At 39.4% G+C, this 16,007-nt stretch overlaps 1 protein-coding gene across 1 annotated transcript; it reads left to right on the top strand.

The window, feature by feature from the left end:
- Positions 1–2,044: 2,044 nt before the first annotated feature.
- On the top strand, positions 2,045–15,293 carry LOC111330566 (DNA-directed RNA polymerase II subunit RPB1-like). The gene is made up of 13 exons (XM_088725013.1): positions 2,045–2,050; positions 2,275–2,553; positions 3,812–4,021; positions 4,469–4,717; positions 5,064–5,282; positions 5,611–5,833; positions 5,915–6,125; positions 10,821–10,965; positions 11,083–11,188; positions 11,326–11,468; positions 13,487–13,564; positions 13,733–13,931; positions 14,087–15,293. The coding sequence occupies exons 1-13, from the start codon at positions 2,045–2,047 to the stop codon at positions 14,728–14,730; spliced, it is 2,712 nt and encodes a 903-aa protein (XP_088581139.1). The 3' UTR covers positions 14,731–15,293.
- Positions 15,294–16,007: the final 714 nt, after the last annotated feature.

The following is a 16,007-nucleotide window of genomic DNA, read 5'->3' as shown; positions in this document are numbered from 1 at the left end:
GGTCAGATGGCTCGGGTTCAAGTCCTGGCTGGGGTTTGACGTTGTGTCCTTAAGCAAGACGCTTCACTCGCATTGCTTCGTCTTCTCGAATAGGACGTAAAGCCGGAGGTCCCGTCTCCTGCACCTATCAATTAGTTAATTTCGGCAAGGGACGTTAAAGAACCCACATCACGAGATTACTGTGATGTGGTCTGGCCTGTTTACTGGGAAGGGGGGGAGGGGGCATCTGTAAAAAATTTCTCCTTTATTAATTGTAAACTGCCGTCGGCAGTCTGGAAAAAAGTCTCCTGCACAATGTTGTAAAGCGCATTAGAGCATTTATATGGAAATGCGCTATAGAAATCGATCTATATTATATTATTATTATTAACGCGCCAATTCCGTTCCGCTTCGCATACTTCTGTCACGCACTCCTCATAAATAAATATCTGCGAAATTCGCCCGCATTGAAATAACAGTTTGGCGTGTTGGATAATAAATAACTTATTAGATGTTAATTTTGTTGTGTAGTATCACTGAGTATTTTTACTCGTTATTTGTATTTTGACTCGCCCTACGGGCTCGTGTCATACGGCACAACTCGTAAAAATACATATATCTTATTAGACGTTTTGTTGTTTAGTATCGCTGAGTATTTTTACGAGTTGTGCCGAAGTGGAACGGAATTGGCGCGTTGTTGTGCTGCTGTTTCTATTTTCTTCATTAAATGAAGAAATTTTCTGGTCGTCAAGCTGTTTTTCTTCCTTTGATTCATCTAATGAATTTAGATCTATATTTACCAGCCATTCTGACTCTTCGTTGTCGGAAATATGATTCAAATTGTCCGCCATTTGTTTTGTTTTTTTATTAACTACAATCCAATTCTTCGCTTGCACGATGTGAGAAAACCTGTTTAAACGGTACTACAATAGACGAGTACAAATACCGCGTAATATTTGTACTCGTCTATGGCGTTCTTTGTACTCGTCTAGGTGTAGTTGGATAATAATCAGCGATACTACACAACAAAATTAACATCTAATTGACAATTATTCGCCGAAGGCAAGGTGAATATCGTCGAATAATCCCAGAGACAAAGGCGAGGAGATTATTCGACGATATTCACCGAACCTGAGGCAAATAATTGTTTCAGTGTAATTTCAGAGCTGAACAACAGAGACATTTCTAAAATCATATCATTTTAGTAACATTTATTAACATTTTATTTTAACATTTTATATAAACCGTGTGGAGCGGTTTATATAGCATCATATAAGGAACTGCTCGACCAATCAGATTGCTGGAAACTCTTTGCTCAGCTCTGAAATTATACTAAGATATATTAATATAATTCCCGGAGTATCCAATTGACAGATCTCAGCGGTCATAATCCCCAGACTTCGATCCCAAAGCTTTTCTTTTTGTCGACCATGCACAAGAGCAATTGATGAAAGACATATAACAAATTTTACAGTAGAACCTAGATTTAACAAACCTCAATATAACAAAATCCCCATTCTAACAAACACAATTCAAAAGTCCAAAGGTATGCAGATACCCGGATATAAAAAACAAATGTCAACACCTGACTATGCAAAGACAAATGCAAAACAAACCAACAATGTAGTACTATACAGTGGTGTTCTGTTGTTTAATACTGCACACACTGTTCATGTTCATTTAAAAACATTTAATTGACAAGTCAGGTTCAAATGAAAGCCGGGAATTTCTGCACTCTTTCTTTTGAATGAAAGGTGCATTTTTATGAAAGACAAAATATGAGGCAATTAGAAATTTTTTTGATGATAGTGTCTTGATGAGCAATTTTAGTAGTAAAGTAAAGAATGACAAAAAATGAGGCAATTTTCATGGGAAGAATTTTCAACTGGGCATATTGTGATAAGCAATTTTAAGTAAAGTAAAGTGGTTTTCTTTTGTTTAGGGTTTCTGTTTGACTGCACTATTCATTAACCTTTTTATCATGACATATTAATGAAAAGCCGGTGGCAATTGTTAAAATTTTGTTGAACCGTTTAGTTTCTGGTACTGTAGCTAATGTACAGACATGACTGTAAAGGGTACTGTAGCTTCATATAGACATTAAGCACAATGTCACACCACACATGCAAAAACAAGGGAAACAATTATCAATCATACCTCAATATTTGGTTGTTTTTCTGGAAATTTGTTAAATCGAGGTTTTCAATATAACAAGCCCTAAAAATAATGAACCAATTTCCCCGGTCCCTTGGCACTTTATTAAATAGAGGCTCCACTCTAGCATAAGTTACATAGGACAGTTACTGTAGGAGTCATTCTTGGTGGTTGCTATTAAGATCTCTTTGCCTTTGTATTTGTAACAGTGTTACCACACCATATAATGCTGATTTTGATGGTGACGAGATAAACTTACATGTACCTCAGTCCCTTGAGGCACGTGCTGAAGTCACTGAGATTATGATGGTGCCAAAGAACATTGTTACACCACAGTCCAACAAACCTGTCATGGGAATTGTGCAGGATTCTTTGATGGCTGTCAGAAGATTCACGAAAAGAGATGTTTTCCTTGAAAAGGTTCTTCTCTGAACTAAAACATACAGCAGAGCCTTGATTTAACGAACCTCTATATAACAAAGTCCTCGGTATAATGAATGACACAGTGGAACCTTGATTTAACATTTAAGTGCCAAGAGACTGGGAATATTGGTTTGTTATATCAAGGGTTTGTTATATCGAGGGTCTGTGGCATACATCTTACAGTAACTTTAGGCGGGCTGAATGTTAAGTATTGTTCATTATAGCGAGGACTTCATCAAATGGAGGTTCATTAAATCGAGGTTCTACTATGCTTAACTTTCAGCCCGGCTAAAGTTACAGTAAAATGTACACCACAGAGCTTCAATATAACAAACCCTCGATATAATGAACCAATTTCCCCAGTCCCTTAACACTTTGTTAAATTGAGATTCCACTGTACCAATATGTGTAGCTTCATATGAGGTGGCTGAGTATAGTTGAATTACTGTTTGAGCTCTGGATATTATTTGAATATTAAATAGATTTATGGTCTTCCTGTAAGTTTGTGAAGAATGGTGACACACTTCCTATAAGATCTATTCTTGGGGCAGGCAACATGTAATTTTTTTGCAGGCTTGACTTGTAACACTGCTAAGGGTGCCAGCAATTGCTCAGCAGTGCTAAGCTGCAGATTGGGAATGCTTGAGTCATGAGTATACGTGTGTGAGATTAATATACCTCTCTGTGGTGCAACTTTACCACCTGGTTATCAGCCTAGATGTCATACTGCAGCTTGAGTCCTTGATGTTTTTGTCAGTGAGGTGGAATTACAAGGGAAAATTTTCTCGTATATCCAGAGGATTTTGTCTGGTTGTTGCAGGTTTATTTAGAAGGCAATAATAATTTTTTTGGTCTATTATCAGTAAAAGGGGCTTGGTATTCAAAGCCTCTTGAAAAACATTGTAAGGAAAGTTTGTCTTCAGAAAAAGACATGAAGTAACACAATAATCACTCTAAGCTTGGGCAAGGTTCAAGCTGTTAGGGATTCATGCAACTGTAAGCAAAGGCGATAAATTTATACATCTTCTTGTTTTAACCCTTTAACTTCAAAGATCTGATTGTTAATTCTTCTCTCTAGCTGCTACACATTTCCTTGTAAATTATTCACAAGAATTTGGTGTTAGATCAAGATAACTACTTCTACCTGAGGAGTATGAGTATTCTCATTACCTGTTTGCTGGATAATGTGAGAATATTACAGGGAGAAGTTTCATGTTGATCACTTTTGGGAGTTAAAGGGTATTTTTTTTGTTAGGACACAGTGATGAACCTCATGATGTGGATCCCCAATTGGGATGGTAGGTTGATCCAGCCAGCCATCCTCAAGCCTCAGGCACTATGGACAGGGAAACAGATCTTCAGTATGATTATTCCAGGAAATGTGAATATGATCTGTACACACAGTACCCATCCAGACAATGAAGATAGTGGACCATATAGACATATCTCACCTGGAGACACTAAGGTATGTATGTCATCTTTACAAAAATTTTGAATATGTACACTGTCCAGTGACCTGCAATTGTATGTAAATTTGGTTTGATAATTGTTCTTTTTCATAATTTCAAGTCAGAAAATTAAACTTTCACACTTGTTTATTTCTACTCAGTATGATTGACTGTTCCTTTAATTTTTACATCTGTTCAAGGGTTAGCAATAATACATGCATACAGCTCAAATGCGAACTATGTACAGTGCATTTGGTGTTTTGGGCTCAAACACTGAAACATCCGTAGCAAAGTCTAGAGAATTTGGTCATAGAGATCAAGGTTGTTGTGGTTAAGATGGTTTGTGGCACATTTACCTCAACTGCATTTCTATGGGTGTTGTGAAGGGGGAGGTTTAGTATAAATGACACTTTGAATTTTTAAGGGTTGATTATTTAATACATGTATGTCCACGATCTTTGTAGGTTCTTATTGAACATTGTGAGCTGGTCTCTGGCATCTTGTGCAAAACATCCCTTGGAACTTCACCAGGAAGTTTGGTCCACATTGTGACAGTAGAATTGGGTCCCAAGGTTGCATGTATGTTTTATGGGAACATCCAGACTGTTGTGGACAACTGGACTCTGATTGAAGGACACAGCATGAGCATTAGTGATTGCATTGCTGATAATGAAACTTATGAAGAAATTCAGCAATTGACAAAGAAAGTCAAGGTAACTAAATGTAGGTCATAAGAGTTAAGTTTCTTGTGAGTTTTAGGTGAAATTGTCTGACCTAAGTGTGTTTGAAGGTGGTGCATTTGTAAACACCCCAAATCTAGATTCTAAACATTATCATGACCTTCATACAGTGGAATCCCGATTTCTCGAACCCTCGGTTTTTCGAACCTCCCGATATATCGAACCAAACCTTGTTTCCCTTGGATTTGCTTTACTTGTAATTCCACCCCCAATTTCTCAACTCCCGATTTCTCGAACCAATTTGCGTTTCCCTCTGGAGGTTTGAGAAATCGGGATTCCACTGTATAACAAACTTTTTGCATATTTTGGAATTCCTCAGGCAGAAGTGATGGAAGTAATCAAGAAAGCTCACAATGATGGTCTTGAGCCTACCCCAGGTAACACACTACGACAGACTTTTGAGAATCAAATGAATCGTATCCTCAATGACTGTCTAGACAAAACTGGAGGAAATGTTCTGAAGAGCTTGCCAGAATACAATAACTTCAAAGCTATGGTTGTATCTGGTTCCAAAGGTTCCAAGATCAACATTTCACAGGTCAGTAAATTTGATGCCGAGGTGGGGTTTAACCGCTAAACCCCTAAGAGTGATAAGCGTCAAATTTCCACCAATAGTATCACTCTTACACCACAAGAATAAAGGAAATTATAACATGATACTGAAGAAGCTCGATCATGATTGTTTAAGGATTTATCAGCACCTTGAAACACACGGAGAACAGGATGGAGAATAAGAATACTGAAGTTAGGGAGTAAACTGTTAAGTTACATAAAAAGGATAGCAGCAATCTCCTCAGTGATGATGAAGTCACCATGACATCTTAGCCTCAGCCACGAATAAGCTGTGTACAATTTTTCATGACTAGGTTATTGCTGTGGTGGGTCAGCAGAACGTTGAAGGTAAACGGATTCCATTTGGATTCCGCCATCGCACACTCCCACACTTCACCAAGGATGATTATGGTCCTGAGAGTAGAGGGTTTGTGGAAAACTCGTACATTGCTGGCCTTACTCCAACGGAGTTCTACTTCCATGCTATGGGAGGCCGTGAGGGATTGATTGATACTGCTGTGAAAACCAGTGAAACTGGTAATAAAATGTTACTTATCTGTTGATTTAGTAGTCAGTTGTCTTAACAGATGTGAAAAGTATTTGATTTCCTTTTTTCAGGTTACATACAGAGACGTTTGATCAAAGCCATGGAAGGTCTAATCGTTGCATATGATGGAACGGTCAGAAATTCCAACAATCAGATGATCCAGTTGAGGTATGGTGAAAATGGAATGGATGGCGCAGCAATCGAGTTCCAGAATATGCCAACCATAAAACCGACCAATTTATCTTTTGAGAAAAATTTTCACTTTGATTGCTCCAGTAAAAAGTGAGTAACATTTAGTCACCTTTAAAACAATAGGTCGTATAACAAAACACAGTGACCGTTTTGATAGTTGGGATGTTTCCCTCCTGTGCATTTTTTTACCATGTGCTGAAATGATTAAGTCATAGAAAGGTTGCAATATATAATAATAAGCCCGCAAGAGCCATATTAAAGCGGCTCTGAACCAAACACAAATATTCTAGTAGCATTGACTTACTAGGGAAAAAGTGGTAACAGTGAAGGAAACTGCCAAGAGCTTACTTTGGTAATTGCCGTGTCTTAATCGAGTATTGACACCGATTCGAATGGATTATCGAGGCTGCACGATACACACTCCAATGTTAATCCTCCATGCTTGCAATAATCAATCCCATCAACCTTTGTAAATCTAAATACATCATCTAAGCTTTACTGAAACTACATTCAGGTTACTGATAATTAACAATTATTGGATGAGGTTGAGCATGATAGCGATAGTTATCAAGGCCGAAGTTTTTGTTTGTATTGCCGAAGCCGAAGGCCGAGGCGGATAACACAAACTGAGGCCTTCATAATTATCGCTATAATACGAAAACCGAATCCAATAATTGTGTTATCATGCATATTCCTGAGCTGCACTTGTAAAGACAAGAGCTCATAAAACTATTTTCTGTAGGTATGACGTTACTTATACATATATAAATTCTATCGTCAGTAGGTATGACGTAAGAGAATGTATAATCATGGTAAACCATGGATCAAGAAGATTCCTTCTAGACTCTTAACGATTTTCTGAGATATTGTGGAGGCAATTATTTTAATTTCATAATATCTGCTGAATTCGTCAACCACGACCAACACGGAGTCACCTGACAGTGAAGGACCTTGCAAGTCCAGGGCCAAGTCTTGCCATGGACCGAAACATGTTTGCAAAATTTTTTCTGCTTCTTTCCAGGCCTTCATGCTTTTGATTGCAACCTCTGCTTCATACTAACAATACCGTGGAATTTCCCCTCATGGGTGTTAACATAAGTACTCGGGATCTCAACTTGCTGGGTATTACAATTCTGGTACCACGGAAGATTAGCTTGCCAATCAAACACAGTTCATTGACAACAGATATCTACTGCTTAAGCTGGTCGCTCCTCCTGATTCCCGGCGCTCGTCATACAGTTACGCAAGTCACTGAATTCTTCACCTTCTGCCGACACTTTTTCAATCTCGCTTGTTGCCATCGCGTGTGGAGTGGCAGTTACTGCTACAAATCTGACAAACTCATCTGATTCTTTGTGCACTACCGTAGCAATTACTTGTTTCTCTGCTTGGAGTAAGCGTGATAGAAAATCTGCAATGATCTGCTCTCCTAGCAGGTATTTTACTTTGAAACTGTACGGTGTGGTAAGTAGAATCTATCGCTCAATTCTCGCGCACGGATTTGGTTTGCTTGAAGATAATGTCTCCAACGGCTTGTAATCGGTGAAATTCAATGCCGCACAGGTACGCATGAAAACGCTCGCACACCCAAACAACTGCCAAAACTTCTTTCTCAGCTTGAGAATGCCGTTTTTCTTCTTCACTCAAACTTTTGCTGACCAGCTGAGAACTCTCTTTCTTCTTTGTCGTTCTTGAACAATTACTGCGCCGAGACCAGCTGGGCTTGCATCTGCTATAATTAGTGTCCTGGCATTTCTCAAAGTAGCCAAGAGTATCAGCGCTTGCTAATCTGCTCTTCAGCTCATTAAATACTTTTCTCTGCTCATGTCCAAACTTGAAACAGACACCTTTCGTCGTCGATCTACGTAAAGGTTCAGCTATTGTGGCAAAGTCTGATATGCACCGTGCATTGTAGTTTGCAAGTCCCAGGAAACTCCTAACTTCTAAGGCATCATGTGGCTCGCTCTCGCCTCGACAATAGCTTTCACTTTTCTTCAGTTGGACCAATGTCCTTGTTTGTTAGCATGACTCCCATAAACACTTGCTTGGTCACGTGAAACTTGCACTTTTCTTCATTTAAAGTCAGGTTCTTCTCTCTCGGTTTCTCCAAAACTCGCTTTAATCTCTCATCGTGCTCCTTGGTAGTTTTCCCATGCACAATTATGACATCAGAGATGTTTGCAACTCCCCACGATAACTAAGAGCTTGCTGATTAACATGCTGATACACGTCTGGGGGTTGAACTTATTCCAAACATTAGGCATTAAACAATCCACAGTGGATGATGAAGGCAGTAATGCTACGGGAATCTGGATGGAGTTCTAGCTGATGATAATCCCTTTTCAAATCAAGCTTACTAAAGACTGAGCTTTGGAGTACTTCATTCACAGTAGGCATGGGGTAACGTTCTCTGATTAGGGCTTCGTTGCCTCTACGCATGTCAGAGCATAACCTAATTTCATCGATCTGGTTCGGTACCACCACTACGGGACTGACTCACGGTGTCAGGCCCTCGACCGGCTCCGCGATAATATCTATATTTACAAGTTCCTCAACTTTCTTTTCCACCTTGTCGCGTAGGCTGAATGGAGTACGCCAGACCAGCCGGGCCACTAATGGTTACATAAGGATTGACATGTAACCACAGGTGGCCCAAGCTTACTGTGTGTGATTTTGGGGTGTAAAGTTCATTAACGGCAATGACTAACATATCAAGATCGCATTTTAAGCGTATGTGTGGGCCGTTAAAAAAGGAAAAGTTATAAAAAAGAATTAAGAAAAGATTTAAAAGGATAATAAAAGCGAGGAATAAAACGTGTGAAGTCTCCTTACCTTTTTCCGTAGCCGCTTTGTTGCCAACCGTCGTTTTAACGCTGTTTTGGCGACCTTCTCTGTAACGCATGCGGTGTCACCAGTCAACTGTAATAACTGGTAGTACCACACGCGTTACTGAGAAAGTCGCCAAAGTAGCGCTACAAGGACCGTAAACGACAAAGCAACTACGGAAAAAAGGTAAGGAGACTTCATACAATATGTTCCTCGCTTTTATTATCCTTTTCAATTTTTTCTTAATTTTTTTTTATAATTTTCCTATTATACAATTGGCTGTTGACACCGCACGCGTTACAGAGAAGGTCGCCTAAACAGCATTAAAACGACCGTTGGCAACAAAGCGGCTACGGAAAAAAGGTAAGGAGACTTCACACGTTTTATTCCTCTCTTTTATCATCCTTTTAAATTTTTTCTTAATTTATAATTTTTCCTTTTTTAACGGCCCACACATACGCTTAAAATTCGATCTTAATATGTTAGTTATTGCCGTTAATGAACTTTAGACCCTAAAATCACAGGCGCGTAGCGTCGTATACGCATATACGCACGTGCGTAATTGAAGTGACTAGAAAATTGTGAAAACATTGTTGTGTTTGCGCCAAGTTTGTTCAAAATAAGGGCAAGACGCTTTGTTCTTTGCTTGTTTTCACACAACTATTTCGAACAAAAACTAAAGAACGCAGCATTTTTCGCTCAGTTTACTTAGGTTTCTAGATCACATATACTTGTGCGTACTTGAAAAAATGACCACGCTACGTGACTGAATCACACACGGTACACTTGGGCCGCCTGTGATGTAATTTGACACTATAGTCTTTCAACTTGCCTACACCATCGAATATGTCTTTGTAATCAGACAAGGTGGACTCTTTGGACTACTCCGTATAAACTGGAGTACCTAATTTTGACACGCCTTAGAGACCACTTTCATAAATGGCTGCCGGATTAATATTCTTTTGTTTAAATTTAAATTAGCCCTTCTGGCCTCGTTCTCCAGTACAAAATTCAAAAGAATACATTATCTCAAGCCAGGCCAGAAGGGCTAATTTAAATTTAAACAAAAGAACATTAATCTGGCAGCCATTTATGAAAGTGGTCTATTGCACAACAGTTTGTCTTCCAAATAGTGCTTCTTCTTCACCTTCAATGACAAAAAATTCAGCTTACACCTCACTCTCACCTACTTTCGTCAACGCTGCAAAGGTCCCCAGAACTTTAAATGGCTCCTTGCTTCAATACGCGTAAAGGTTCTTGTCACAGTTCTTGGATACACTGGCAATCTTCCGCTGTTTTAAGTCATTCCATAGGTCTTTATCTACAATGTTGGTGCTTGCTCCTGAATTCGTCACCATTTTCACAACACATCCACCACAAGCACCTCCACTTTTTCAGGCTGTAACACTGACTTTACAGTGAACGCATACTGTCATCCTCACCATCAGTAATGCCTTTACTCTTCATACTCTCAAACTGAGCATGCACAGCTTCATGTGTTGCAACAGTTTTGAGTAAAATTTCTAGGATTAAAGCGTCACCTTTCTCTAACAATTTCTACCTTAAATCATGAGACGTACACCGCTGAACAACGCGATTTCGAATTTGATTATCCGCCTGTTCACCGTAATCGCAATCTTTCAAAGCATATCGCAATTTTGTCTCGAACTGAGCCACCGTTTCACCCTCTCGCTGTTCCATCCTTCGGAAAAGATGATTTTGGTATGTCGAATTTATATTTAGAATGAAATATGCTTGCTGCGCGATGAACACTCCAAGTTTAATCCGTCATGCTTTAATGATCAATCGCATTAACTTTGTTACATCTACAATGCAGATAAATCATGTAAGCTACTCTGAAAGTACACCACAGTAATGACTTGGAAGGGTCGTAAGCAGTTGAACTTTAGCACATAACGATTCATTGTTGCCGGTAAATAAGATTTTTTTTCTTATTAGGCGTCTAGGCCGTCTTCTAAAGGAAGATGCAGTGCGAGATCTTTGCAGCAGTGCTGCAGCTCTTCAGGATCTTGAGTCAGAGTTCAGTCAACTGCAAAAGGATCGAGAGATTCTTCGTAGAATCATTCTCTCAGTAGACTCTAAGGTGCAGAGAACATCCTACTGTACTGAAATCTTGTGATCTTTTACAATGAACTACGTTTTTGAAAGGATAAAGCTTCAAGTAATGAAGGCCGATTATTTGTTTTTTATTTCATTTTAGGTGGCTTTACCAGTAAATCTTACTCGTTTGATTTGGAAAGCGCAGAACACCTTTCCTCTTACCAATGGAAACCCGAGTGATTTGCACCCTCTCAGAGTCGTTGAAGGTATAACGATATTTATTTTAACAAATAACTGTATTTTGTAGACGAAACTCTGTAGTTAGGTAGTTAAGCAGTGTCTTTTTCTCATAATGAACTTTTCTAGTAGTTTTTTAGTGATGTTCTTCATTGTGGTTCATTAGGTGTGCGTGAGTTGTCCAAAAAGTTAATAGTTGTTCATGGCGAGGATTACATTAGTAAAGAAGCGCAGTTTAATGCCACTCTGTTGTTCAACATCCTCCTCCGTTCCACTCTGTGTACCAAGCGAGTCGCTTGGCTCATTTGTGTGACATAATGACGTGTAGAGGACATCTCATGGCCATTTCACGTCACGGTATTAATCGACAGGAGGTCGGAGCGCTTATGAGGTGTTCTTTTGAAGAAATGGTGAGAACTCGGTCAATATTTAATACTCATCGTCAAGACTAAGAGCTCAGAACTTTACCGCATCTTTCCACTGATACAGTGGAACCCCTCAAAACCGGACACCCTTGGGACCGGAGGAAATGTCCGGTTTAGAGGGGTGTCCGGTGTACTGAGGTTTTACCCATAAGGTAATTTTAGCCGCATAATGTACTGTCTGACTGTAAGCATCAGTACATGTAACACGAGTACTAATACAGCACATCAGTAAAGGAACAAACAACTTGGGTCACAAGGAAGCTATTTAACGTCATTTTATTTAATTTGCAAAAAAAAAAAAAATGTTACACACAGGTTAATATGATCACCGCTCTTAAATCATTTAAACATGAAATGTTCAAGATTCTCTGTCTAAATTTCCAAGATGCTTTTGGAAAAAGGAATCCAATGTTAACTGCATCTGATTACAACGTTGTTCAACTATTTTTCTTTCGGTTAAATTTTTCAGCTCTAAACCCAGTTGGAGATAACTCTCATCTTTGTGAACCGCAAAAGTTTTTAACTTAATAACCATATCAAGCACTTCTTATGTGAAAGGTTACTTCCAGGAACATCAACGTATTTCTCCTCATTATCAAGGACAAACTGTTAGTTCGACTCTTCAGTTTTCGGTTCAACAAAGCTTGATATCAGGTCTCTTTCCAAGTCCCCAGTGTTTTCTTCTGTTGGCGTTTCAATGTCAACGTTCTGCAAGATCGACTGATCGACTCTCAATTGTTGTGCAAGAAGCGACAGCGGAATGTCGTCTTCATCTTCGTAGTCATCTTCTTGTTCGTCAGTCAGTCAGTCAGTCAGTCATTCATAGTGTCGAGGGTGCTGTCTCAGACCATGCCTTGGCTATCCAGTTGATAGCGTCAAGTAAAGTTATTTCTTTACAGAGTTCAGAAACTCTTTCAGCCCTTTCGATCTTGCTTAAAAGCGATCGTAGCAGATATTTCTCGTAACGTACCTTAAAGGCACGGATAATCCCTTGATCAAGTGGCTTTAAATGGTACGTTGTGTTTGCTGGAAGAAACTTCAAGGTTACGTTCGAGAACTGACAGTTGCCATGTGGTGAGGTATTATCCAAAAACATCAGAATGTGGTGTCGTTTTCTTTTGATCTCTTGATTCACATCTTTAATCCATGTCAAAAAGATGTCGTTTGTCATCCAGGCTTTCTTTTTGGCAATCTAAGTTACTGGAAATTGCTCAGGCTTTATGTTTTTAAAACAACGAGGTTTCTGCGCCTTTCCGATAACCAACGGCTTGAGCTTTTCACCAGTGGCACTACATGCAAGCATAATTGTAACTCTCACTTTGGATATCTTACTACCCTTGGTGTTGTCGCCTTTCACGGATAGTGTTTTGTCAGGCAGTACTCTGAAGAAACAAGCCTTTTTCATCGCAGTTAAATAAATTGTCAGGTGAATAACCCTGGACAATATCTGGAACTCTTCTCTTGTAGTCGTCATCTGTGTCGATATTAACTCCAGCGCTTTCACCGCTCACTTTAAAGCCTTTGATTGAGTATCGTTCCTTCCATCGGTCAAGCCAGCTATTTGAACTTTTAAAGTCGGTAATGTCAAGTTCTTTTGCAATAAGATGGCTTTTTCTTGGATAGTTGGACCTGAAATCGGTATGTTCTTGGCCGTGCACGGTAAAACCACTGCCACACAAGTTCATTCAGTTTATCAAATCTGCAAAAATTGTTGAAACGCTTCTTGTTGGGGTTGCTATATTTTCCGTACTTGGTCTTATAGACTTTTTTCTTCTTTAAAATATCACCTACAGTTGATTTATCGATCCCACATTTACCGCCTAGAGCCTTCAGTGTTGGATTAGGCACCTTTCCACTGATACATGTAGTATATGTGAATAAAACAATATTTTTGACTCGTAGATTATAACAAATAACGGAATGATTCTCACAGTTCTCTTGATTCTTAAACAAATTCTCGCTATCAGCACCGGAAGGAATGTAAAGAAAACAGCATGGAGGATATGCATACTGATTTTCGGGTGTAAAGGGTTAAAACTTGCCCAGTGAGTCACTAGACTGGCAGCTGTGTGATGATGATAGTGTAACTCCTGAATTTCATTAATTCAAAACGCTCTTTTCATTTATGTTTATCTTTTTATTAACCAGGTGGACGTACTTTTAGAGGCCGCACAGCATGCCGAGCACGATAATATACGGGGTGTAAGCGAGTGTTTGATCCTTGGAAAAATCCCCCGTATTGGAACAGGTTGCTTTGATTTGATATTAGATGCTGAGAAGTGTAAGTTTGGTATGGAGATCCCCACAAACATTACAGGACCTGGGATGATGGGTGGACCAATGACAGGTGAGAACAACATGGATGTCTTACTCAAAATGGACTATTCTTGAGTCGTTCGACAACTTTCCCTACAAGCTCATTTCTGCATTCTGACGGTTAGGGTAGATTGTTGCCATGCGGTGATGTTGCTTACCTCTTGTATGTGTCTTCTCCTTGTCCAGGCACTGGAATGTTCTTTGGTGCTGCTAAATTACCACAGATGACTCCTAGGACCGTGGGAGCCACACACGCTTATACTGAGGTCTATCCGTTGTACTCTCTCACATCGCCAAAATACTGTCCAACATCTCCATTTTACTCTCCCACATCGCCAGGGTACAGTCCAACATCTCCATTTTACTCTCCCACATCGCCAGGGTACAGTCCAGCATCTCCATCTTACTCTCCCACATCGCCAGGGTACAGTCCAACATCTCCATCTTACTCTCCCACATCGCCAGGGTACAGTCCAACATCTCCATCTTACTCTCCCACATCGCCAGGGTACAGTCCAACATCTCCATCTTACTCTCCCACATCGCCAGGGTACAGTCCAACATCTCCATCTTACTCTCCCACATCACCAGGGTACAGTCCAACATCTCCATCTTACTCTCCCACATCGCCAGAGTACAGTCCAACATCTCCATCTTACTCTCCCACATCGCCAGGGTACAGTCCAACATCTCCATCTTACTCTCCCACATCGCCAGAGTACAGTCCAACATCTCCATCTTACTATCCCACATCACCAACTTACTCGCCTTCTTCTCCTTCCTATGCTCCTTCGTCTCCAAAGTATTCTCCATCCAATGGCGCACAGTAAACACGTTTACTGTGCGCCATTGCTAGGTCACTGTAGGCGTGAGGGTTTAAAATTAAACTTGCATTCAATCGCGTTTATAATGGCGTCAATTCTAATTGAGAATTCCTTTGCTGGTTGGGAAATTTAGAGATAATACTGGGGAGGCTGATTTTGAAGTCAACGGCGTTCCATTCAACAAGCTCACTGCACAAATTACACTGCATAGAGTAAGTCACGCGAGCTATAATCGTTCTTTCGTTTAAGTTAGTGTCGAAATGCGTTGTTCCACTGTCGGAAGTGTTCGTAACATCAAATCGACCATATGTAATAAGTGTTAATGCCAAAAATTATAGTGATATTACTTGAAGATATTGGATGATGTTGCGTTGGTTTTCTGGCACAAAAATAACTTGGTGCTAGCTAATAAAAAAAGTAGACTTACGCTACCATGGGAAATCTTCATTAATTTTGTATCGCTTTGCTGTTAAAACATTTTAAATTGCCACTTGGTTACCTTTTTTCTAAGTTCTGGAGGAAACATACAGTTAATTAGCTGTAGCTGTTATTGCAAAAAAAAAAACAAATAATAATGTGAATAAAATAAAAAACGGATCAAACATGGAGCAAAACGATAGAAAACAAGATATTTAGGAAACCCACATTGCTTCTGATTCTTTAACTGGTGCCCAACGACGAGAAACATGAATATGTATTCAAATTTTACCTCAACCTGCATCCAAAGATGGTAAAGTTACTAAGAATTTTATGCCAGTATAGGCCACCTCAAGGTGGTCTTTATCTCGGGTTACACAACAGCCGTAAAAAAAACTTAGATATTTTATTTGCCAAAGCGAATATGATATCCATCAATATTCCAAATTAACTAGGTGTCAAAGATTTTAGCTCACTTAGCAAGAGGAAAAATTTACTCGACTGTGGCACTCTTTTTCAAAATGAGGAACCGTGACGTTTTCTTAACGACTCTAGATGGTTCAAGGAGACATCTCTTACAAAAAAGCACATTTATCCTAAATGAGAGATTTCCTCGTTTAAAAAAAATATTAAATTGACGCGTTCAGGCCTGGCTTGATTTTTTTTTCGATGGTGTAACCCAACTTAAGTAGTTACTGATTTATAGTTTTATTACATCCATTTTGAAATCACTGGGGGTCCCTGTAATCTGATTGGCTCTATTTATTCACAAATCGCACCCTTTTTTGCTCTAAATCGCATCATTTTATGCTTGACTGAGTTTTTGACGCATGACGTCAAAGTCTTTCTGTTTTGCATACAAAATA

The sequence above is a fragment of the Stylophora pistillata genome, chromosome 6 (assembly GCF_964205215.1).
Source record: "Stylophora pistillata chromosome 6, jaStyPist1.2, whole genome shotgun sequence".
Lineage (NCBI taxonomy): Eukaryota > Metazoa > Cnidaria > Anthozoa > Scleractinia > Pocilloporidae > Stylophora > Stylophora pistillata.
The sequence above is the reverse complement of the archived record's forward strand: the minus strand, read 5'-3'. Positions and strand labels throughout refer to the sequence as shown.

Coding starts and splice junctions, on each gene's coding strand:
- LOC111330566 (XM_088725013.1), top strand. Junction 2,554..3,811: donor GAGATGTTTTCCTTGAAAAG/GTTCTTCTCTGA, acceptor TTTTTTTGTTAG/GACACAGTGATGAACCTCAT. Junction 13,932..14,086: donor GATGGGTGGACCAATGACAG/GTGAGAACAACA, acceptor CTCCTTGTCCAG/GCACTGGAATGTTCTTTGGT.